Source organism: Vanessa atalanta, chromosome 7 (assembly GCF_905147765.1).
Source record: "Vanessa atalanta chromosome 7, ilVanAtal1.2, whole genome shotgun sequence".
Taxonomy (NCBI): Eukaryota; Metazoa; Arthropoda; class Insecta; order Lepidoptera; family Nymphalidae; genus Vanessa; species Vanessa atalanta.
The window spans coordinates 8,971,052-8,998,244 of NC_061877.1; the positions used below are offsets into that span (position 1 = coordinate 8,971,052).

Consider the following 27,193-nt stretch of genomic DNA (forward strand, 5'->3'; position numbering starts at 1 on the left):
TTTGTCTTACTTATTATTAAAGGGTGTACTGAAGTGGATGTGTACTGAAGTGGAGATGTACTAAAGTCTTATTTGATTTTCAAGTTATGTATATTTATTTGTCATAAGGAACAGTGGAATTTATAATCAGTTATTTTTTGTATTTAATTACAGACTTTTAAATGTGTGATTTATACAGTTGCTACTATAGTGGTTTTCAAGTGTGAATTAGTGAATCATAGTGGTGATATCTTCAAACAATCAGCTAATTTGCAGTTTCCGGTAAGAGATAAAGGATAACATTAAATTATATCTGGGTATGTGGTAGCTTTCGCTTAATAACAAATGTATGACAAGCTATGTATACAATATTCCATTTGTCAACTGCTAAAATCATAGTTTAACACAAAAAAAAAAACGTCAATATCAGTGTTTTAAAACAGATCTCAAAGATATATTTATAATTTGTCTAAAATTTGATTGACATTTGCATAAGTTTTAGAAAAAAATTATAAAAAAAAAATTAGGTCATATTATGAACTTTGGTGTTATTTTCTTTCTTCTATATTTTTGTATTAAAAGATTATTTGACATTTAACATAGTTATTAATTTCTTATTTGATTCTGTCATTGACCTTGTTTTGTATATACATATATAGTTATAAAGTAGTAAAAAAACTAAGCTAGTACTTTGAGTGTCAGCTTTATATAAACTGGTTATTATTAAATACACTTAGGTAACGCAGTTTGATAGTGATCAAGTTCACATACATATAAAAAAGTTTATTTCAGCTTCAGATGTAATTGTTATAACAAATATAACCTCTGATAGTATCTATCAAAAGATAATCATAAACAGTTATCAATTTCTAGACAACATTACATAATCTCTTATTATTATACATATAAAAATAATACATAGTAGAACATAAAAAATCATAATGTAATATCAAGTACTGATAATTGACATTCACTTAAACAAAGTCCTATCTGTGACTAGATAGTCAAAAGATACTCAATAACAAATAAAAGCCAATAGTAATAATAATATTTACAACAGATAAGGCAATTAATTGAATTTATTTATGTTATACCCTTTTCAAGCTTATTTTATTCATAATAAATAAATAAATAACTTTTTAAATTGATATTCAACAAAGAAATACAGTTAGTATTTAGTATTACGTATTATTTTTAATATATATTTCTTTGTATATAAATTAGTATATGTCATATTAGTATGTGGATAATTAATAATTATATAAAGAAAAAATTGTAACAATAAAGTTGTTAGTCAATATATTGATTGATAACATGTTTATCACAATTTTTAATAAAACATTGTGTCGACTTTTGATCATAGGTTACATTAGTCATACTATCACTGTTATATAAATATAAATAATACCACATGTGCTTATTAGCTATTCAACTTAAAACTATGATACCTCCGTTTACTGGAACTTATGAGTAATACTGAATTGTTATAATAATTTATTCCACACATGGTTACCAGATTTTCTACAAAGGATTCGTAGATATTTTGGTATTACATTTTTTGTTCACATGTCTGCTGTAAATAGCATAATGTCAAAAGTGATCTGCTTGAAGAATTGTCTTTACTGTAAATTGTTTCATTTATCAAGTATAATGGTTTGAAATTATATTTAAATTGGATTATTATTGAAAACAATTTAAGTTATTTTATTAGTCTTATTGGTTTATTATTTTCGTTTTCAGTAACCAATTTTATTTTTGTGGATAGACATAGTGGTCAGACATAGAGACGATGGACCTATAAAGGACACATAGCACTTTGCGACAAACTCTCAAAACCAAGCGAAGCGGTGTTCGAGTACAATTATTATATAGTTTTGCTTGTTTGTTTCTTTTGAATTCATGGAAAACTAAATTCAGTATTAAGAAATTCGAGTTTTTTAATCTAGATTAACAATGAGAAGGAACGGAATTAAAAATTATAAATTAATTTTTTTTTTTATAAATAGTATATTTTAAGTGTTATAGTTTATGACAGAAAAATAATTGGTAAGTAAGGTAAACAAAGCAAAAAAAAACAGATGTAGCAAAATACTTTTGTGTGAGTAAAAATCTTGATATTTGCTAAATATTCAGTCAAAAATAGAAATATTTGTAAGTTTATGTGACTCTATTTGAAATAACATATTAACCTTTAATGAAAGATAAAGTACGCGTCTGACAATATAAGTCAGGAGTTATATGAATGAACAACCAGGTAACAGCTATTGTCTTGGACGGTTTTGGCAAAAAAGTTAAAAAAAATATGCAGATAATATATTTATTAAATTACACTGAGTTAGTAGTTTAGTGTAATAAAAAGATTATTTAGTATTTGTGTCGGCAGTAAAGTAGGACGGAGCGCAAAATAAATTATAATTTAGTCATAGTTAAACTTTGAATCAATTCATAAAAAGGCGGGAATTCTATTCGTAAATATGCAGGAGATAATATTAAAGTTGAAACAAAACAAAATTGGTATCAACAATGTATTTCAGATGTTTATTTATATAAACTACCATTTATTTACTTCCAGCACCGTTGCGTATCGTAATTCAAACTGATTGTACAACATTTCTTTTTTTCCTGGTAATTGAATGTTTTATCATTGTTGCATCCGGGATGAGATGGTTGACGTGTCAGCGTTATTCGACCGTTGTCTGCACGTACTCACAAGATAAGTTACAACCTTACAGGCAATTTTTAATGCACTCATTTAAATAAGTTAGAGGCGAACAACTCATGTCAGACGCAACTTAGGTTATTCAAGTAAAAAATAAGTCTTTTCTATATATAAATTGTATGAATCAGTTGTTTTTAGTATAAATATTTATCTTTACTCATAGACATGTAAATAAATATCGCGAATACTAATTTAACGCATGTCAAAGAGGTTAGTCAGTGCCATACCCACACGTAGTGACCTGTTTAGCTCATAACGGTCATAATTGTTTAGCTCTTCACCGTCGTCTGGTGTTTTGTCAATATATACGTGACAATTGGATGGTTCTCGCGTTTCTGTTTGATATGTTTATGTTTATAATACACATACTCCGATTAAAAGAATCAACCAGCGAGTGACCTCTTTAAACTGATTAGGTCATCTTCAATGTGTCTAACGAAATAATTTAGTACAATAGATCTAGGTAGTTAAATTTGTTGATTATAACGCGAAGTAACGGTATCAATAAATTGAACAGCTATTTAGTCGTACCTACATAGTTTAACAATTTTTTTTTTTTTTGTAATAACTAATTCGTTGATCATTTTGTTTCTAGAATTTGAAATAAATATAAAACTCGTTTATTTAGAAGTCAAATAGTTGTACAAATAGATCAGCCAGACTCCAGAAGAATCGCCGAAAAAAAATTACGGACAGTAGTTACATTCTTATCTTAATACAACCTATTTAAGCAGTACAAAGCAAATCATTTTGGATAAACATAAGACCATCCCAGACAAAAGTACATCAAGCAGTAACTCCCATTACAAGGAAGAAAAATAGATTTTTTAATTATTTGTAATACAAAATCATGTAAGCATTATAATAGTAAACTTATCTTTTTAGATTTGTCGATGTATTTATTCGTTAACATCGTGCTTCGTGTACCCAGAACCTTATTTTTGTATAAACTGCTAATATCCGAATTTCTTCACAAAATACAAATAGTTATGTTAAAAATTAATTTGACATAGCGTCTAAAGTTATTGATCTACGTAGTTATTTGTGGCACAAAAACGAGGTAACCTACTTGTATTGCTTTCACAATTTCTTTTAGTGCAGAATTGCAGGTACCTATTTGTTATTACTTAAAACATTAATTATAATTAGGATTCTCTATATTTCTTTAATTGCGCAGCGTTATTTTGATAAGGTTGTATAACTGCTTATTCGGTAATAGGTCTGTTCAAGTGTAAATGTTGAGCCAGTATAATTAGATGTATACAGAGTGAAGTGATTAATAAATATATTTTTCGGTTTATATTCTGGGTCAAAACTATTAAAATGCTTAATAATAACAGCCTATATTTTTGAAAGTTTCTGTGTTTAGTAGTCTAGTTTCTGGACTGTTTGGGAGGACACATATGATTAAGCGTTAAAACTTGTACCCTATACTGTATCCTACGATTCCTATGCCGTTGGCTTGTCTCCATTAAGAACAGCCGTCGTATACGAAATCGGTCAGAAGAATATAATATTCGTAAAAGCGAAATAATAAATAATATGAAGAGGTAAAATATTTATGAAATATGTGTAAGAAATGGAAAAATATATATTTTCCCTTCTATTGTTATACGGTCATAATAACATGAAAATAAACTAACAATATTTTTTTATGTAATACACCATAAATGCCATTGGAAGTGATAAGACCAGTATAAAAACAATACTACGACACATCGCGCGCAGAGCTACCGAATATCATCGATTAATTTATAGATAAGCAGCATCCGAGTTGAACTACCAATATTTCACAGCTTTTTATATAGTCAGTCAAACAGATCGAGGATATTACCTGTATTCTCAATGTTGTGTTTCATTAATGTATTACTAGAATTCTGTCTTAGTGGATTAATTTATCACACTCTTGTAAATAATGAGGTATTATAAACAAATATTACATAACATAGGTAACCAGTGACAGGAATCGAGCTATGTGTTAACTTTGAACTGTGTTACGTCCTTATCCTTACTCTTAAGCCCTCTATATCTCGTCTGTAAACACGAAATTTCTAAATAAAATATTGATGTAATTTAAAATTAAATCTTCCCAGATAAATATCAACATAATAATGAATACCGCATTAAAGTAAAACTTATTTATAATAGTGTAGAATACCTTTTTATTTTTATTTAACTGATAAAAATAAAGATGTACCTATATGTTTATTAAATAGTTGTCTCAAATAAAATGTGTTTATTTCAGACCTAGCACTTATAGTTCAAAAGTTGTAAATAGTATGTATCATTTTGTTCAAGTGGCATTTGGTTAAAAGCTAGAATGGACTAAAATATAACTGATAGCAATCACATAGAGTTTTAGTACTAAGTATTTTTAGATTCAACCCACTCATCCAGTTTGAAGTTGGTTCGTTTGCGTTCTGCTATAATATAGTCTTTATAACATCGGCAACTGTTTCCAATTTTATTTGATGTTTTATTTTGTTAATGTCGCTTCAAATTATTCGGTGGAATAAAATTGTATCTTCTGTTTGCTAATTATTTAATACTTAAAATGCAAATATTAATTAATTAAGTATCACGAGTATTAATAATAAATGTTTTTCTTGGAGATAAAATTTAAGTTTAAAACGACAAGTCTAACCACGTGTTTAGTAGTTTAGTAGTTATTTATATGCAATAAATTTTTTTCGTGTTAACAGTTTCCTTGTCCAGATACCCGTGTAATAGTCCACAAAAGCTAAACAATATGATTTAATCTTAAGTGATACACACACAGTACAGGGTTAATTAACAATTGGATGAAAAAAAAAAAAATGTAAATAAGGTCGATGGTGAAAATACTCTCTTTATTAGCGAACCGTAACGACAGTACTGTATCGTACCGTTATATTATTATAAACAATTCTTTGTTATGTTTTATATAATATATAATCTAATTTGAAAGGTATGATTACTGTCGTGTGGCACGCGTAAAACTATTTCAACCCAATTTAGTTTCATTTTTTTCCAATAATCAGTGGATAATCCTTGAGGTTAGCTTATTCAATTAAAACAACCGATGTCGGGTCTAAATCAGTTAAGATAATATGACATACTGATAACTATTAGGAAGGTTAAAAACAGTCGTTTCATATTAATTTATACCTCTGTACCACAGACATTCACCACAGGGCCGTCTTCGTAGACCATTCCGGGGCCTCAGGGCAAACGAAAATATAGGACCCGTATTGATTAAAATTTTGCTAAATTGTCAATATCAAGTTTCATTCGTGGAATGTTATATAGTAAATACCTTCATGATGTTTACAATGACGCCGGTTCATTTACAATTTCGAATCAGGGAGTTGCGAGTAGACGAGCGTGCAGCGGATCCTGCCAACATTTTACCCTTCCGTATGATTGAACAGTTCTTTGTTCTGACTTTGTATAAAAACGGAGTTTCCTTTGATAGTAACTATGATGTTTTCCCTAGTAACGTTTATCAATGTATTATTTAAATTAAAAATAAACAATAGTTTCATTTGACTTATTTTAAAAGAATAGTTTGATATAATTAGATTTTCTTTCATACTTCTATTAGTCCGATATGAACTAATGATCCATTAACGATTATTTACGCTATTGACCATTATTATCACTATCGCATTTTTGATACAGTATGGTGACATTTACAGGCCGTTATAATCGACACTTAAGAAAGTGTATTATCCAAGTCTTGTGGTCGACTATCGGATAGCCCAGTGGATTGTATAAGTTTTTTAAATATTGGACAACATCACATACATTACTCTGATCCCAATGTAAGTAGCTAAAGCACTTGTGTTATGGAAATCAGAAGTAACGACGGTACCACAAACACCCAGACCCAAGACAACTTAGAAAACTAATGAACTTTTTCTACATCGACTCGGCCGGGAATTGAACCCGGGACCTCGGAGTGGCGTACCCATGAAAACCGGTGTACACACTACTCGACCACGGAGGTCGTCAGTTAGTCTTACTACATCTGGTCATTCTGTGCCGTGTACTCAGAAAATGGATTTTATAATATTTATATACATAATTATGCCTTACCTTACCCTACCCTGATGGGTAATGTAGAATCAGCTACATTTATTATATAATCACGAGAAGTAAAGGGACTCTTATAAGACTACGTCTCCGATTAAGTATGTCAATAGATGCCTGAGACAATGCGTTCTATAATATTATATAATATTTATACGTTTCTTTAATAAGATGCAGCAGAAATTTTAACTTGAGCAAATAATAAATTTAAATTGTATGTAAATACTTTAATAGATAAGGCTTATAAGACAAGGCGGAAATAGGTGGACTCAGTATTCGTTAATTTCTATTCAGGACATAATTATGACATATGTCATTGAAAATATAATTATTGAGTATCTTCCTGGTTTTTCTCAGTAGAATCTTTTGAGAAGGTTTGGAGCTTATTCGACTTTGGTGCTCCAATGCGTGTACCAATTAGGTCGCATGTGTATCCAGCATAATATGAGGGAATTTCAGTGCAATTTGACATATGCAGGTTAATTCACGATGCCTTCCTTCAGCGTCAAGTACTTACTAGATAAATTATAAAAACAAATTAAACATATTTTGTTGCTTATTTGGATTTGAACCCGCAACCACCGGTTAAGAATCACGAGTTGTAACTACTGGACTATATTGACTTATTAAATAATTACTTTATTGAGAAACATAAATGCAATCTAGGATGTATTTGATTTGGTAACTGTATTGGTAACATTCAGTCGATTGCAAATGCTCAAATGCAATATAATATTGTGCATTATATATGTATGTACTATACTAGCTGTAATTGCGACCTTAGAAAACTATACCTATAGCAAACAAATGTTCCTTCCCATTTTATACCCTCGAAGGGTGAATTAAAATACGGACTCTATGTTCTTCTCCGGGACTCAAACTATTTCCTTTCTAAATTTTGATCTATATCGGTTTAAAAGTTTAAGCATGAAGAGGTTACAGCCAGAGTTACTTTCTGATTTATAATATTAGTATAGATTATGTATTATGAATAGTTACAAAAAGTAGAACCGTAAAATTAAAGTCAACCCTTATCAAACCATAAGGAACATTACCACTTCACTGAACTATTGAACTACAGATTCGTAGTATCATCTACTTTGATCTATTTTTTAAACAACATATGTATATAATAATATCAAAATCAGTGTTAAAAATTTCATATCCTATATGGGCTAACTAAATTAAAAAGCATTTACTTTTACACCTAAAACACGGTAAGGTATATTAAGTTCGTTGACCTCACTTGATTTTAAACGTTTACGTATAATTTACTCGCTTTATAAAACAACCAGCTTGTGCATACCGATGCAAATATTGCAACCGTTATATTACTTCTTGCGGTTTGATTTTCCTAGTATCGATGTGGTCTCTGTTTATTTTTAAAATATTGAATATATTATATAGTATGAAACATGAAAATAGAATACAAATAGTTTTACTCTTTCGTAGAAGAAATTAAATGAACGAATTAATTAATTAATTTGATTCTTTGCAGTGACATTCTATAGCTATTAAGTTAATTATATTATTTTAAAATTTATGTATAATAACATTTTGTGTATCAAGATGGAATGGATAGAACACTTGGATCTTTATATCCAATGATAATGGAAAACATCGTGAGAAAATCTGCATAATATGCGGGCTACACACATTATTAATTTTGTGGATAACATCATCATCATCCTACTGCCTCTATCCCTATTTTATTTGGGGTCGGCTCAGCATGTCTTCTTCTCCCATACTTCTCTGTCTGATGTCATCTCACAAGTAACATTCTTTCCAGCCATATCGTCTTTCACACAATCCATCCATCGTTTCTTTGGTCCTCCCCTTCCTCTATATCCAACCACGTCCATGCTCAAGACCTTTCTTACAACATGGTCCTCATTCCTCCGCATAACATGCCCACATAACATGACAGCCGGCTTCCACATAGCTTCTCGGTTACCGGTGCCACTTTCAAACTTGTGGATATAATTGTAAGATATTACAGTCATCATATGATTTTCAGTATAAGTGATTAATGACTAATTGATTAAAAATTTCTACACTGCAAATAAATTGAGGATATCCGAAAAATTCGAGATCATAGAGCCGAATAGACACCGATATACTACAGATATGATTATCTCAATGCGTGTAATAAAAATGCTTCAATTATTCTGTTGATTAATTTGAATGTTAGTTTAATACATTGAAGTACTAGTTTTGTTACTCTGTACCTTACGTCACGGATTATTATTCAGACTTCGCTGGCCTTGATTGGTTTTAGCGGAATTGTAATTAAACGAATCGAACAAAATCAAAGACCTAGGTTTCCTTCGATAAGCAATATGTACGTAAATAAAATATAGTAGAAATAAACAAACAAAAAAAAACAACTTTTATTTCCAGCTGTCTTTGAGCCCTAATATCTCCATTACTCCAAATTGTGTCTACTCCAGTCCTCGATAGAGTCGAAAGTATATTCCTACAAATTTCCTTTTTAGTATTTATAAGAGTGTACCTACAATAAATAGGAGTACTAGTTCTAAGGTTATAAATTACGAAGGTAATCTAAACCTCTTCAAATTAAACATTTACTTCCGAAAAAACCGAGTTTCCGTCGAATCACGACTTACTGAGGTTACTTTAGTATAATGTACATAAGGTTATTATGACAAATAATGATTAATCACAAATCTCAATTTCACTAATTAGTAAAAAAAGTACTAAGAACTGCTTTACGTTTTAAATTATATTTATAATCTTTATGTGGGTCATGCTAAAGAGTCCTTCTGATTCAAATCTTATGTCTTTATTACATACATATATGTATATACTTGTTCTTTTTATTTCGGGAGTTTGAAATTATTCCCATGGAACAAGAAAAAAGCTGCAGACGACAGTTTATTTCATAAAATTTTCGTTTGGTCACTAAATAGTTACTTAGTATTTTTTTTTTTTAAATAGTAGAATATCACTTGTAATTTTGGTTAGTATGCGCAGCGATACTTTAGTTTTCTATTTAGTTTGACTAATCATATATTTTGGATCGTATCTCGTGCAATTAATATTTAATTTATAGTTATCGTTTTTATAAATCTTGCACAGCGTAAGTAAAATTTCAGCCTTGCTGAAATAACGTAAATGTTTGTCAAATTTAAATAGCTTTAAAATTTAAATTTCGCAGACTTGCTGCGATCACGTTTTGAAAGTCAATTTTTATGCTTTTCGTCTCCATGGCACGCGCAAAGGAACCCTCGATGGGAATAGTGAACCTCCATTTCACCAACAGCAGGTGAAGCAGTATACCTGGTAGTAATATGGAGCTTGCTACTATAACGTAAGTCTACCGATCACTGGCTCTTGGACTGTAAAAACATGTCACACGCGGACTGTTCTCGCGAATAATTTTAGCATTTGCTTATGGAACGCAGAAATATGGACTGTCAACTTTGCCTGATTTTGAAATTTGTGTTTACGTAAAATATACATAACAATATATTTAAACATGAAGAAAATGCTACAATAACTTTGAGACACTAATTATTATGCTGAGGCATACATTACGATACCGCGAAATTTCGTGTAGGGAAACATTTCGGCACAAATTTCGGAACTTCATGCCAAGCCGAAGACACATCGCTCTGCTGCATCGTGCAGCTTCGTTTGTGCCAGGGAAGTTATGGATATGTTATTGAATCGAACCTGAATATGGATACGGATATGTGAATAATAATTGTTTCGGATAGTTTCAGTTACATTAGACTATTTAAATCATAAAAGAGAAAACAACATCGGTTACGTTTTCGCATAGATTTTTATTTCGGATGTGTAACTTAAACTTACTCAATAAATGAGTTATACCTATACCGCAAACATAATTTTCAAATTGAACTGGTAGGGTATATACTCTGATTTTATTACGGCCCATTTTTATTCTACTGTTAGACAGCACTAATTACTTAAGGTTAAAGTTAAATTGAGTCAGTGTAATTACGGACATAACCTAACATTCTAGAATATACAGTCACATTCTTACAGGATAAACGTTTAAGTTTACTTGTTACAAGGTTTAAGTGGTGGCAATTATCATCAGGTGGCATGTTTCTTGTTACTAAAATAAAATAATAAAGATTAATAATTTAATTTACACTTTTGACGAAACAAACACCAGTAATTAATTAAATAATATAAAACATAACATGATTCATTCAGAGCGTTTATGCTGGTAAGCCGTGGTCACGAGTTTTCTTAAAGGGACTATGAGCCAAATATTTATCAGTTACTTAATCAAATAATACTTTCCAAAGCTTAGTCTCTTAATAATAGAATTTATTGAAAAAAATCCTACTTTATTCTAAAAAGAATAGTGTATATAAGGAATTACTAATATTCCTATTTACCATTGCTTTTAAGCTTATCGCTTATGCTGGGAGTGGAGAAGTCAATAGTCATAATAGCCATTGTGCAATTGGCGCTTAATATATGTTTATAAACATTACTCATATGACATTTTAGTTAAAAATACATGTTTTCAAAAATATACAATTCAGTATCATTTGTGTTTGCCCATAAAAATGAATTGTAAATTATTTGTGATTTTACAAACATAGGGAGTTACACGCATGCAAGCTTAAAATGACAAAAATTGACAAGCGGCAATTGGAATAAGCGCTCTTAATTTAGCTAAGAAAAGATTACTCTGTAAAATAAATGTGACGGTCAATTCAATGGATCGATTCAATGTATTTGTTATTTTTTCTTTGTTCTAGACAAAGCAATTCATAATTTGCTACAACAGGCAACGAGAGGAAAGGCTAAACAAGCGCTGAATGCATATCGTCACGTAAACGATCGCAAACAATACATTTGTTATGGAGTTGCGGTTTAGAGTTGTTTGAACGGTAGCCGATATGTGGAAGACTATAGTTTTGCTGTCGCTCGCTGCAACAGTCAGCGCCCTGCTCGAAGGACCAAACGTTTGCACCAGACAGGAGACGTGAGTACCCTTTATGTAACTCTTGCTGTCGTTGAATGACCACTTGTGTTAATAATAAGCAATACTTAGATCTTCCGCCTTGACTACTTGAGAAAGAGTATTGCCTACAAATGTTTAAATATCATTACATAGATTCAGAGAACAGATCTACGATAGCTTAACGCTATTACGATTATTTGTTTTAGGTATATGTTTTATGTATAACCTGCACAGTGAAACCTTATTTTGTGTGTGTCAACAATATAGACATTTTGTTTTAATTAAATGAAGCTACAAAAGAGACAATTTTACGATTTTACAATACGTAATCCATAAAAGTGCACTGCTGACATTATTTTATTTTAAATTTGATTCATACACGATTCATGAATTTTATGAATGAATGGCTAAAGCTAGATTATTAATCGCGATATGAATGTCTTACTGGTTGGAAAAAAACTTTCTAAAGATCTTGTTTGGAGCTTATTGCATCCGCCTCTTTCAATCGACGTGTTTAATAATCTTGGTGATAGAACTTTTTGCAAACCCGACTGCGTAGGTACCACCCACTCATCAGATATTTAACCGCTAAACAGAAATACCTACTTGTATTGTTGAGTTCTGGGATATAAATTCTTAGTGTCCATGGTTGGTGGCGCATTGGCGTTGTAGGCTATGGTTAATATTTATTACAGCGCCAATGTCTATGGGCGGTGAATTATTTCCATCAGTTGGCCGGTTTTGCCGAGAGCCAACCTATGTTATACAAAACAAGACATGTAGATGTGTCAGATTTCCTTAGGTTTAAGCATAATATGAAAACTCTTGGTGCCTGCCGTCTCGCTGAATTTTTGCACAAAACAGGCATGGTTCATTGATTATATTTATTATGACTATTTGCTAGTAGGTATACTGCTAAGGAGATTTAAATATTTGGAGGTTTTATATATAAATATGTTTATTAATTGAGCGTTATGTAGTAGTTGTTCGTGCTTTAGAGTTTGTTGAAAAATTAACGAGTATATTTCTTTTATTTCTTATTGATATCTTTATTGATTTCTTATCGTTTAGGCATGTAAAAGAGTGTTCTTTACGTTTAAAAAAAATCTATAAAATTATGCAACAAATACATGTACATATAAGTCTTAAATAAATAAGATATCTATTACGATGGTAATGCGTAAGCGTATTTAGTCTATTTGATAAAAACATTGAGTGTACATAAAAACACAAACGACTACTTTTATTGTTAAATATCTTTCTGATTATTACAATTTCTATAATTATTGTGAAATAAGTCTCTTTAAGAAGTAACGTAGGCATCTCAGATATTATAAGTAACTGGTTACAATAAAAAAATGTTTGAAGAGTAAGAAAAACCGTATATGTTAAAACAATTATATTATATTCGAAGGCTTCGTGCCTTGGAATATAATATAATTGTATATTTATCATTTCTTCTTTCTGGAGAAGATATTTGGTGTCTATTCCATAGAGCTGCTCCAATATGGGTTGTGTTTTAGTGTCCTTTGTGTTACACCTTAAGTGCAAAAGATCGTATGTTATATGATGTTCCAATTTAAAAGTTTAAAAAATACAATTTTATGTTTTTATTAACTATCTTATTACTGTGTGACTTTGCTTGCTCTTTTTGTATAATTATATTATTTATATATAGTTTTCCTTCTCTTCGTCCATTAAGTTTGTTACGTATGGACTTGTTTGCGTCATTGCACAACATTTGTTGTTGACAAACGCGTGATATCCATTGAGTTCCTGGATATAAAAAATAATATACCACAAATGTCGCACTGGCTATATATTGTAAATTATTTCAACTGTATAATGTAAATTATTTTACAATATATGTTTTTGATTTTCCCGGATGTATATGAGAGTTTTTGGTCGAGCAACTTAATACAAAGTCCATTTAAATTAAAATCGGATCTCCCTAATCGATTTAATTTTAAGTATAATGTTCCTTTTTAAATAAATATTGAACTATTTAATATATGAGCACCACTGAACTCTCATACGCCTAATTTGTGTTTACGATTCATCTCGTGCTGGAAGGTGAAGGAAAACATCGTGAGGAAACCTAAAAAAAATATATCTGCCGCATGTATCCGCCAAAATGCATTAGACCAGCATGGTGGAGTAAGCACCAAATCCTCAACAAAAAGGTAGAGGAGGCCTTAGCCTAGCAGTGGGACAGATACAGGTTGTTACATAAACATGTATCTACCAAAACTTCTTGTTTTTAAAGGTAGTATATAAATCCTTTAACATAATGAACGCTTTCCCTGATGATGCAATGATATATATACCGCGCCTGAATCGAAGTTAACAATTACAGTTGTTAAACAATGACCAAATCAAGACAAAGCCTTTTATAATGTAATTGTAAACTAAATCCGTCTTTTAACAAATAAAATACTACGAAAGTATACAAGATATATAGAATTTTCCAAGAGAATTTCAACTAAATCAATTAATTCCAAGAGTTTTTACTTTAGTGTAAATTATTATTATTTTCATTGTAATTGAATATTTAAAGGGGAAGTTTGTAAGGAATCGTTAATATTTCTTAGAGCGCCAATGCCTATGGCCGGTGGTGTCACATACAAAGTGGCCTATTTACTCTTCTGCCTAGCTACATAATAAAAAAAAAAGTTTTAAAAAAATTATAATGTCTCGGATAAAATATACATAGCGGTCTCTTTGGTTATTTATCGAAATTCGATTTATGATTTCATTGCGATACTGATTTTTGTTTATTAAATATTATTACAGTAATAATATTTTATAAACACATAAAATGTCCGTGTCGATAATGCGCTTGTTATTTCAGTCAATGAATGATAACGCTCCAGCTTATGTTACACATTTTTAATGCCCATACTTATCTTCTTTCCTTGTAATATAATCATTTGAATGAGTTATTCAGTAGTCAGAACAATGAACTGAAATGAGAATGAAATTTAAAACCAATTCTATATCTTTAGGTATACGACAACAATCAGAGTATCCGAGCAGAAACCATTTCAAGTTAAAGAATACGCCTGGTGTTTCAATGTACCCCCACGATGTTCCAAATACAAGATCAAGTTCAAGCAGGTTTTGAAAACTCAGATTCTGGTGAAACAGAGGCCAGTCGAAGAATGCTGTGAAGGTTACGCGCCGGATTCCGAGGGGAAGCAATGTGCGCCTGTGTGCGTCGAATCGTGTGTACACGGGAAATGTGTGGCGCCGAATACGTGTGCGTGTTCGCACGGATATGGGGGACCCGCGTGTGATATATGTAAGTATATTATTTTATGTGTTTCGATTCATTTTTTATGTCAATTGTTGTTATTCATAAGTCTGAAGCAATTGTCCCTTAATAAAATGAGGTCGCGAAAATGTTCAATAATCACATAAATAACCACCAAAACACAAGTAACTTGATTTTTTTAATAAATCAGACCTATGAAATGATGACATCGATATCAAAGTCAATTTGTTTTTTATAAATAAACGGAAATTTTTCATGAGATTTTTTGTGTCCCAGTGAATCAAAGAACACAGGCATATTATCAAATATAATTTTCCATGACTGGAAAAGGGATAAATATTGTAATTAAGATTCACAAGTTATATCTCACGCGAGTGACGAATCAAAGTTCTCCGTACGTTACAATGAATTAATCACTATCACTTATATTGTCATTCGTTGGACATTTATTGCATTACTGTATAATTTTACTTTATATATATATTTAGTAATAATTATTAATATTTAAGTATTTTAGATATTTTTTCTCTGATACCAAATTATTCTAAATATTTTATCATTTCCATAATTTTAAAGATAAGTACATCTATTTGAAACAATTTTGTGCTAACAGATTAACTGCGATTTCTCCCATAATATCCAAGAACGTCCAGCGATTTTTTTTGTATTGTAAAGAACTAGATTGAGAAAGACCATGTATACATTTTCAGCTTGTCCCGATGGTAAATGGGGTCGAAACTGCCAAAATGAGTGTCGCTGTATGAATGGCGGCACGTGCGAGCCGCTGACTGGCGAGTGTGCGTGCACGGCCGGCTGGCGCGGTGACGCGTGCGAGAAAGCCTGCGCGCCGCCCACTTTTGGTGACAACTGCGACCAGAAGTGTGAATGCAAGAATAACGCTACGTGTAATCCTGCGAGTGGAGCCTGTGAATGTTTCCAGGGTTTCACTGGACCTTTGTAAGTGTTTTATGTGTCCATTCTTGATTTGATGATGTGATAAGTTTTAAAATTTGCTTAAAAATTTAGTTGCTGTTCAAAGAATGCCGGTGGGGTTCTTATGAGTGTGTTAATTAAAGACTGAAGAAACACAACATTCTCGTTTATGTTTGTTAGTTGCAGTTTAAGGAATACTTACAAATTACTGTAAATGCTTATGACCTACTGAGACCACGATCCACCAACAACTATTTGTTTATTAAAACAAAATATAAAATGGTCACCAACTTTAAAATAGTTTACTCGAGTCGATTCGATTTCGATTCATTGATAATCCATTTTTCTCCTTTGTTTTAGATGCTTACCTCATAATTTGTTTTGTCAACTATTGATAGAAATGTTATTTGTTGTTTTTATATTATAATTTCCTGTTGTTAATATGAGTATTGTTTCAGTGTAGGCCTTCTATAACACAAACAATTAAGAACAATCGCGTCATGACCTCTGCAATTAGTCAAGGGCGTGTTAAACAATAAAATAATTCAATCGTCTGTCGAAGGTCTTATCAGCTGTAATGTGTGTCTGGGCTAATAAATTGACTGATTCCTTTGTATTGTTATCTCGCTCGGGTCAATACATTTAGATCTTGATCTTTTTTTTATGAACGCGTATAAGAGCAATCGAACTATCTAATATTAAAGAGATAGTTTTAATTGAAAATTATCAATATGATTAAAAAATATGCCAATTCTTGTAAATAAAAAATATACTTACAACGGATTACTTTTTTTAACATCTTATTAATAATATTTTTGTATTGAAGTTATATGATTTTTTTTATTCGATAATTTGATTGTAAAATAATATAGACTTTAAAACACTTATCAAGCATTGGTATCCTTATTTTAAACGTAGACAATTATTGTAGTATGTGTAATTAACATTTATATCTTCATGTTATTGTTTTTAGATGCGAGGAGAAATGTCCTGTTGACGAGCCATGCCCGTTGCGATGTCGCTGTCAGAATAATGGGAAGTGTAACTTCTTCACCGGCGAGTGTGAGTGCACCGCCGGCTGGACCGGGGAGGTGTGCGCTAACAAGTACGTGTATCATGTACATATATAATGCTCCTGGACTTTGAGTTATGTGTCATTAATAATAACGCTTCGGTAATCATTATTGTGTTAACCTTTAATATAATAATAATTAGATAATAAAATAAATTTATTCTTAAATTAAATTATCTAGGTTCAATCATCTAATTAGTGCATTATAATTAAATCAAGTATTTCATTTTCTTCTTGCAGATGTCCCGCCGGTAGATGGGGCGATAAGTGCGAAAAGACGTGTGAATGTGCCAACGGTGCTGGATGCCATCATGTTACTGGAAAATGCCAGTGCGAAGCTGGTTTTACAGGAGAAAAGGTTCAGTATTTTGTAACACTCAAGAGTAGATATTATAACGATTCCTTGAGTATTCGAAAAAATATATATATATCCCGCTGAGTTTCTTTCGCCGGTTCTTCTCAGGTCCGAGGTGCTAAATTCCGAACCGGTGGTAGATTTTTGACTATCAATAAGCAAGTGTAAACACTTCTATATTGAATAAAGATTTTTGACTTTGACTTTGACTAAAAGAATAACGCGAACTATGTTTCGTCTCCTAGTCTGTATCCTTTAATGCAATATTAACAATATATTTCTTTCATTTTTGTCAGTCCCGAAAGTTCGGAGACTGACAAAATTTAATTTCGAAATTTTCGGGACTGAAAAACGAACGGGATCAATAGAATTACCTAGCATAAGCATAAGCAGCATAATGATTCAAACGGTATCCTTAAATATAATCGGAGGCCTCACTACAGCCGGAGGGCTCATGGGTCTTCAATAAATGAACACCATTTAGTTAGTAGTTAGCGTCTGTCGAAGTAGAGAGTGCTAATGAATGTGGTTCCGCCGGCGCAGTGCCTGGAGGCGTGTCCGCTGGGCACGTTCGGCGTGGAGTGCCTGGGCGCGTGCGCGTGCCAGCACGGCGGCGAGTGCTCGGCGCGCGACGGCTCGTGCGCGTGCCGGCCGGGCTGGCGCGGCGCGTGGTGCGAGCGCCGCGCGTGCCCCGACGACACTTGGGGGCCGCGCTGCGACCACGACTGCGAGTGCAACCCCTCCACCACGGACATGTGACTATTCCTCTCTCTCATGTTTGCCAGGCATTAAAACAAATTTTTGGTCGCGAAAGCGATTGAAAACTATTTTATATGTAGATAATTGTTGTAGCGAGTGTGTTTGCGGCATAACCTGCTGCTGCTTCAAATATTATATGAAACTATTGGTTATGAGTGAATACTCGATTCGGCGTGTGTTCTCGAGCTGTGTCCGTCCCCAGGTGCGACCCGTGGACCGGCGCCTGCGAGTGCTCGGCGGGCTGGGTGGGCGAGTTCTGCACGCGCCAGTGCCCGCTGCTCACGTACGGGAAGGGCTGTCGCGCCACGTGTCGCTGCGAGAACAGCGGACACTGCTCGCCCGTCAACGGTCGGTAGTCCACGCTCTCTGACCAATAGAATGTTGATAATACTTTAACAATTCTAGATATTGTACTAAAATTAAGAAAAAGTATGCAAATTATAAACCATTTTTTGCCCTTAAATATAATTATAAAATATTTATTTTGGTTACAAGTATGAGAACTCTTCAGCGCTCGAATGGTGTAAATTAAAATATTTATCGGGAAGTAATTTAATCCTGCCGCAATGGTGAATTTGTATACCCTAAAATCAGATATCCTTAAGATAAGTTAACTTAACAATGAAAAGTAATGTAAAAAATAATCTGTATTTTTTCATATTTAAACAATAATTGTAATTAAATTTGTATGACGAGGTATTAAACGCATCCGATTTTTTTATCGGCTACCGAAAAATATGAGAGCCTCTCTGTAACGAATAGCTCGATATCCATAAACTAATTGACAAGCTTGATAAATCGTCCTGCCCGATAATCTAGAATTTGAACCCTCACTCGTACTTGCCACTCGTCGTATGACACGACACTGAAATGTTTCTCTTGATATATCACGTGGCTAATGATGTATGAAAGAAAGAATCGGTTGCGTTCGCGTCAGTCCGCAGTGTTGAGTCGTGTAACCCTCAGGCTCGTGCCTGTGCGCGCCCGGCTACCGCGGCCTGCGCTGCGAGGAGCCGTGCCCCTTCCCGCTGTACGGCGACAACTGCGCCGACACGTGCGACTGCCACAACAACGCCACGTGCTCGCACGAGACCGGCCAGTGCGACTGCAAGCCCGGGTCAGTTCTACTGGCTGTCTTACTGAATCCCGATGCCTATACTCAGCTGTCTCAGTGTCACTGATCAAATGAGCTATCTCCTATATTAAAGTGTCAAGTGTGCGCGCCCAATCGAATGCACTCTATTCCCACATTTTCCTAATTTGTGGCGGTACTTTGTAATTAACACGGTGGTTGGGGTTAGTGCAACTCATCATATATTCTACTACCAATTGGCAATACTTATGTAATATTGTATTTCGATTTGAAGAGTGAGTGAGCCAGTGTAACTAAATAAGATCTTAGTTTCCAAAGTTTATGGTGCATTGGTTATATGAGGAAATATTAATATTTTATTACAGCAACATCTTTGATTACCACTTATTATCAGTTGGCTCATTGCCAGTCGAACAAAGATACATATATCTCGATGTTACGGCCACACGGGAGTTGAACACCAACTTTATATCTGTGGTCTACTAACTATCTAGCCATGAATCCAAAGAGATAAGATGAAATTTACTATTTTGGCTTAATATTGGTAATGGGTAACAGTATAAATAATATATAATTGTCATTGTGTCAAATAATGGAAATGTTTTTTTTTTATGTTTATAGTTTCGATGGCTTGAAATGTGATCGACCATGCAATGGAAAAACCTTTGGCCATAGATGTCTACAGCCTTGTGAATGTGAGAACGACGCTCCTTGTAACCCTGTCAATGGTATGTTATAATATTATAAACCTTAGCAAAAAAAGTTTAAAGTTTTGATTATATATATACTATTAAAGTTTTTTCTAGGAAATAAGTTTATTCGAATAACATTACGACAAAACTTTAGATCTTGCGACACTCATGAGCGACTGGACGTTTGACATTATTTTTTAAACTAATATTTATTTTAATAAAAAAAATATGTAAGTTTAAATATTAAAATCTGACAGAGAAAAAACACAAGGTGTGTTTCTCACTAAAAGTATGAAACAAGAAAATATTCCTGTCATTATTTCTTCACCACCTATTCAATTATTTCTCATCTAATAAATAGACAACAGGGGACGATCGAGATGCTTCTAACGATACTTCAATTATCATATGTAATTTAGAAGATGTGCAGAAATTGACAAACATACTTGTATTGCCCACCATAGTTAGGTGAAAACTATTAAGTGAGAAGAAAACTTAAATTTAGGGCCAATCATAAAACGAGTGACAAAGCATCGCGCTAACCACTAGTAATAGTAATCAACATAGCGAAGCTTAAAATAGTGTCTGTGCAAACCACTTGATAAATAATAAAAATAGTATTGTTTTTTTTTGTTGGTCCCTTTGTCGTGATGCATTTTCAAATCCCAATGATTCTAAAGAAGTTTCACTTCAAATATATAAAAACTGGGTATTAATTAAAATGTTGTTATCCAGGTGAATGTGTATGCAGTCCAGGATACGAAGGCGTGCGCTGTGAGCGTCGCTGTCGTAGCGGTTTCTACGGACACAACTGTTCCTTGCCCTGCGACTGCTCCGCCAACGCCGTCGGCTGCCACCACGTCACCGGAGCTTGCATCTGTGAAACCAGCTGGAGAGGTCACCATCATCATACTTGATTGGTCCTATTCTCTAAGTGTCATACATTGGCGCAGTTGTTAGTAACATTATTCCATAAACCTACATCCGATTTAAATTTAATTCAGATCGGTTCTGCCGTTCTAGCGTGGATGGATCTATCCAAACTTTCGCATTTATAGTACGAGTAATATATGATAAAATATAAATGCATATTTACCAATATTACGATTGATAGTAAAGTAGGCAGTCAAGTAATAATCAGGTCGGAGCAATTTTCATCATTTCTTGTAATATTTGTCAAAAAATCATTCAATATATTCTTTATTCTTTATTAATGTTACAATATTGAATTAAATTTTAAGCTTATATGGTATGGGTAGGAGCTAATTCAAGACGAATATCAACCATTCTTGACTAGGTAACATTTACTTGTACATACTTGGTTATAATAATATTTTACCGATACATTATTTCACGATGACAAACCTTTGCCCTTTGTGTTAATAAGTTTTGCCATGAATGTTAAAGAAAATACGAAAAGTGTGAGAGTAAGAGACATATATTTACACAACTGCGCCTCAAACGTTTTGAACAAACGTCTCTCGCTGGCTTGCAGTACAATGTGCAGACTATAAAAGTGCGTGTACATTGTATATATCTCCCTCAAAATTAGAGTAATATTTAAAATGCGAAAGTATATGTGTATGTTTGTTCGTTACCGCATTCGGATAAAACTATTGAACCGATTAAATACATTTTAGATAGAGATAGTCTAGGAATTGAATAAGGGTAAGTTAAAAGCAAAAAATTAAGCTTTTTTGAGGTAATTCAATTCGACGCTGATGGAGTAGTTAGAACATTAGTACAATGCTAATACATTTGTACAAGAGTAGTATAATAGTTTCGAGAAAAATATATTATTTATTTAATTACAAATAGATAATGTCATTATGCGTTAAATAGCTAATAAAACCACAATTGCATCATATACTCATGTTCAGGTCTTTCCCGGAGGATCGGTATGTATGAGAAACATACTAAAACACCTTTTAATTTTATATTTTATTTTGAAACAGATGTTATTTGGAACACAATAATATACGATACGTGCGATAAATCGAAAGCGAATTCTTATGAAGATATCGATGAAATTACCAAAAACATACGAAGCGATGAGCAAGGATCATATTTGCGAAAGCCCAAACATAGCGTTGAAACTGAAAATGTTAACAACATATTAAAATCTGCAAACAAAGCTTCTAATACTCTATCTCAAGGTCTTTTATCTAAGGGTCATGTCAAAATATTTCAAAGCAATTGTTACGCTTGGAAAATGAATAGACATAGTTTCAATGTGAATATGACCTTTCCAGATTTAAGACATGCTTTTCATATGTTGAATATCGGAAAAGCTAAGGCTCTCGTTGTCATAGCTGATGGTGATCTATCTGATCTCTCCGTTGAAGATATGTGGAGTGTTACTATTGAGAATGAAACAGTGCAGTTACATCATTTGTACTCAACATACAGTTTTAAATAGATTAAAGATTAATATATGAAATTGTTTGCATTTGTTTTTGTTTTATATTTTAAAATCACATTCTAGTTAATTTACACCTTTCAACATTAGTTGGAATCATAACAGACATCATACATTTTAGATATTGCACGTAGTATGTAAATATTAATTTTATGTAGTACTCAACATATACAATATTTAAATGAGTCGATTCTGTATTTCATAAAGACGATAAAATATAATAAAAAAGCCGTCGGCGCAGTAAATGTACAAAGTAAAGCTTGTCCCCTTCGACAGGCGTGCGATGCGAGACGCAGTGCGAGGCGGGGCAGTTCGGCTCGCAGTGCTCCGAGCGCTGCCCGTGCGCCAACAACTCGTCGTGCGACGCGGCCAGCGGGCGCTGCCAGTGCGCGGCGGGCTGGCGCGGCGAGCGCTGCGACCTGCCCTGCGCGCCCGGCACCTTCGGCGTGGCCTGCAAGCAGAACTGCCCCTACCATCCGCTGGGTACGATCACGCCACCACTGCCACGTTGACCGTCGTCACTTACGTAAAAATCATAGGTTTTTTTTCGTATTTTCAAACAACCGAGATTGTTTAAGTCAACATTACGCGAGAACAATACATTAAATTGCATAAACAATGTTCAATGGTAGCGCTACTCGTGTGACCATATCACACTGTTAAAGAACGATCGCTCATTGATCACTCAACTCGTAGCAGGCAATGCGACGTGCGACCCCGTGACGGGCAAGTACTCGTGTCCGAGTGGATTCACGGGCGTCAACTGCGAGTACCCGTGTCCGCTCGGCACGTACGGAGAGGACTGCGGACAGAGGTGCAACTGCAAGAACGGCGCGGACTGCCACCATGTCACGGGTAACTCAATTATATTCAAAAGTCAGACATTTATAACATAATACAGAATCATCAACAGTAATAGAACTGTAACGGAGATAAACGAACCCCGTGTGCCCCCAGGCGCGTGCCAGTGCCTGCCGGGCTGGCGCGGCGCGGCGTGCGGCGCGGCGTGCGGCGCGGGCTGGTGGGGCGCGGGCTGCACGCAGCCGTGCCGCTGCGCGCGCGGCGCCGCCTGCCGCCCCAACGACGGCTACTGCCGCTGCCCGCCCGGATACACCGGCAGCTATTGCACGCAGTGTCAGTGTCGCTTCCGTACCCACTCTCCGTACTCACTCTCCGCCTCCTCGGTCTGGTCACTGACCCCGGGTCGGCCCGATGAAAAGTTATTCTCGAGGTCTGGAATTTGGAAGTGTGTGCACTTCCGTACCTCGGAAAGCACATAAAGCCGTCGGTCCTGCGCCTGAACTCTTTGCGGTCATGTCAGATGTGTCGTCCCATCGGGTTAAGGGAGTGACGGAATAGAGAGTGCGCCTGTGTTTGCGCTCACACTTGTCCACTATATTATGTCCTGAACTGGACAGTTGGCTGGTCTCCCATGGGATTGGCAGGGATGTTTTATTTATCTCTCTTTGTGGTGTACAATAAACTGACCGCCGTGACCTTAAGTGGCCAGACGGTATCGCTACACGCTTGTTCTCACTTTTAAATGAGACGAAAGGTAAACGACTTAAAATCTTCACTTGGCGGTAGGGCTTTGTACACAAAGCCTGCCTGGATCGGGTACCACCCACTCATCAGGTATTCTTCTGCCAAATAGCAATACTTAGTATGGTTGCAATTGTAGGTACGAGGGACAAAATATCCTAGTTCCGAAAATTTTACCATCGTTAATGCGCCACATTGACGATGTTAGTCTATAAGCGGTAGAGACAACTTTTCATCAGGTCCATTTCCCTGTTCTACAAAAATAAATTCAGTACGAACAATAAACATGTGTTATTGTATGTAGTCTGCCCGGAAGGCTACTTCGGCGATCACTGCATGGAGGCCTGCAACTGCTCGTCGGAGGGCAACTGGGTGTGCAACCCCGTGAAGGGCTGCGTGTGTCACCGCGGCTTCATCGGCGAGAACTGCGACCAGGCGGCCAGCGACGCCATCGTCACCGACCGCGCCAACGGTCAGTACTCGCCCGGCGCGCTCACCCGCGACACTGACGTACTCATAGTACGTGCGGCTCGTGTGTCGGCAGGCGGCTCCAACGCGGGCCTGACGGCGGCCATGGTGGTGCTGGTGTGCGCGTGCGCGGCGGGCGCGGTGCTGCTGCTGCTGTACTACCGCAAGCGCGTGCGCAGCCTGAAGCGCGAGATCGCGCACGTGCACTACACCGCGGACCCCGGCTCGCAGCCGGAGCAGCAGCACTTCGACAACCCGGTCTACTCGTTCCAGAGCTCCACGCGCGACGACTCTGCTACGCTGCTCAATAACGCGACGCACATCTTTAACAATCTGGGCACTGGCAGCAAACTGAACAACGCCACCATGGAGCGGTTGAGAATGACTGCGACTTGCTCCAACGGAAGTAAGTATCGTCCGCGATCGCTCTGTATAATCTAGACTAATATTTAGGTTTGAGTAATTGAGATTGTTAATTGCTGTTTCGATTTATAAACCCAAGGTACTGCAATCGAAAATATAGTTTCGGATTCACGTTACGCTACATATAACTTTTGTAAAGCTACATATAACTTTTCTTCGATTGAATGAACATATTCATTCGTATTTTGTATAAATAAGAAAGAAAATTGGATAATAAATTAAATAATCGCTAATTATTTTAGGCTACGATCCAATGTCACTCAAGAATAAGGATGCTGATTTAACTAATCCAAACTTGTACCATTGCATAGATGAAGACAATAAGTTGGACCATGTCTATGACGAGATAAAGCATAAGGAGGGATTCGGTGAGTTAATATATAGACATACAACATAGCATACATAACACGTACACAACATAACACATATATTAAAACACATTTATAAATTAATTTAACTTTTTTTAATTATTTTAAATCCTATATTTTATTAATGAATTAACGTAACTATTAAGAAAAACTATTAAAAAAGGAAAAGTCGATTAACTGCTTCACTGTATTCGTTATTTATCTTACCCGTTATTGCAAAATATCAAATATAATTGAATAGAAATGGAGTACGACCACCTGAACTACACTCCGCCGGCGAACACCTGGAAGCCGCACTACCAGAGGATGAACAACGGAGTGGCGGGCCCCGCCCCCGAAGCGGCCACGCCCCCCATCCCGCCGCTGCCCAAGCTGCACGCGGCGCCCGCCGAGCCCGACGACGAGCCGCGCGACGGGGGGCCCGCGCCGTGACGCCGAGGCGCCGGGGGCCTCGGAAACCTGACGGGTTCGTCCCCGTTTCGTAGCCATTTTAACTCATTATATTTTTGAATTACATCTGAAGTCGCCCCTTTGTTTTAAAATGGAATTATCATTATGCGGTTGTGATTTTACGACAATATATGAAAAATATTGGAGTTTTCGCCGAAAATGTATAGTCTGTAGGTTTACTCGGGGGCTTATACATTTTTTATTTTTTATTTATGTGATATATTAGTGGAAACAAATTATATTTTGATACGTATATTGAAAGCTCCTCAGTATTTGGTAATAATACATGTGTGTTATGTAAATTACTCTACCGATACTATTAAGTGTATTTTGACACAAATAACATAAATATTATATAAGTCGACAAATTGACCTTATAAAAACAAGAATTAATATTAAGGTCTAGTCTAGAGAGTGAAAAACAAACTTATTTTTGAAAACGTTTAACTCAGCCTCCTTATTAGATTTTACAATAAAACTCTTTCTTGGTTTACTTAGTAGAAAAAAAAAAACATTTAATTCGTCTAGCGTTTTTTGTATTTAGAGGGAGCGGAAACCGACAGCATTTTACAGAGGGAGGGAAAGGGAGGCAGGGGTTTGTTACGCGGTAATTCTCCACCATTTGCTAAAAATCGTTAATTGAAAAAATTATGACTATTTGAAAAGACAGGCGGTCGGCGCTCTGATTTGTCCCTATACACACCGCTATATAATTTTTATATCTATAACGTATTTCGTCACAAAAATTTTGGGGATTCTCGACGCTATAAGAAGTTAAAAAATGTTTTTTTTTTTTTAATTTTTGAACGATCTAGACTAGGCATCAATCTTCCACGGGCAATTAAACATATCTTTGTTATATCGTGAAAATTGTAGGTTAATAATTTTGCCTATTCGCGTTTAAATATAACCACTAGTACAAAATCTAAATTTATGTTGACTTTTTATTTAAAAACTATACTATACGGTTATATTTGTTCTACGTTTATATAAAAATATACTTTTACCTGGCATAAACCGAACAGTAATTATGGCGATTAACCAAAATAAAATGTTTCGTGAAAAGAATACTCAGCAAACTTTAATTCAATATGAGCTTGAAAACATACATTTTACGCATGTGTCTTGTAACGCGTGGAATATTCCGTAATTTCCATAGTTTCGTTTCTACCTCGAAATGTATTAAGATTTTCTTTTTGTTGCCAGATAATTAATTATTATTATTCAGTATTGGTTACATAAATTAATGAATCGGCCAAAATAAAGACACATTTTAATTATTTTTATATAAAAATATATATATATTTTGTTTTAAATCTAAAAAATATATATTGAACGAGTCTTTTATCTGAAATGTTAATAAATTCTCAAAACAAGTATTAAATATATAAAATAAATTTAAACGATTGCGTATTAAAAGTATACTTCTAGTATTGTGATTGGTTTTCGCATTGTTACGCTTTAATATAATGCGGTATTCATCAGATGATCCAAAATATTCGTGTGTTCAAAAATAAAATAATCAAAAACATTCTGATAAATCTGATGATGATCGTATTATTTAAATTTTGTAAAAATGATTATATTTAGAATAATTATTATAAGTT

The 27,193-nt window shown here is 34.5% G+C and overlaps 1 protein-coding gene across 1 annotated transcript; it reads left to right on the plus strand.

Annotated features, from left to right (window-relative positions):
- On the plus strand, positions 1–26,864 carry LOC125065119 (protein draper). Its single transcript, XM_047672561.1, has 18 exons — positions 1–261; positions 11,533–11,759; positions 14,744–15,039; positions 15,723–15,969; positions 16,919–17,050; positions 17,258–17,375; positions 17,916–18,127; positions 18,334–18,479; positions 19,098–19,248; positions 19,846–19,952; positions 20,652–20,813; positions 22,612–22,818; positions 23,032–23,190; positions 23,293–23,469; positions 24,182–24,349; positions 24,422–24,751; positions 25,011–25,136; positions 25,378–26,864. The coding sequence occupies exons 2-18, from the start codon at positions 11,674–11,676 to the stop codon at positions 25,566–25,568; spliced, it is 3,015 nt and encodes a 1,004-aa protein (XP_047528517.1). The 5' UTR covers positions 1–261; positions 11,533–11,673; the 3' UTR covers positions 25,569–26,864.
- Positions 26,865–27,193: the final 329 nt, after the last annotated feature.

Bases quoted from the DNA above. Each gene is read 5' to 3' on its own strand.
- LOC125065119 (XM_047672561.1), top strand. From the start codon at position 11,674: ATGTGGAAGACTATAGTTTTGCTGTCGCTCGCTGCAACAGTCAGCGCC. The intron at 15,970-16,918 runs GTAAGTGTTTTA...TATTGTTTTTAG, and splicing joins CAGGGTTTCACTGGACCTTT to ATGCGAGGAGAAATGTCCTG. The intron at 24,752-25,010 runs GTAAGTATCGTC...TAATTATTTTAG, and splicing joins TGCGACTTGCTCCAACGGAA to GCTACGATCCAATGTCACTC.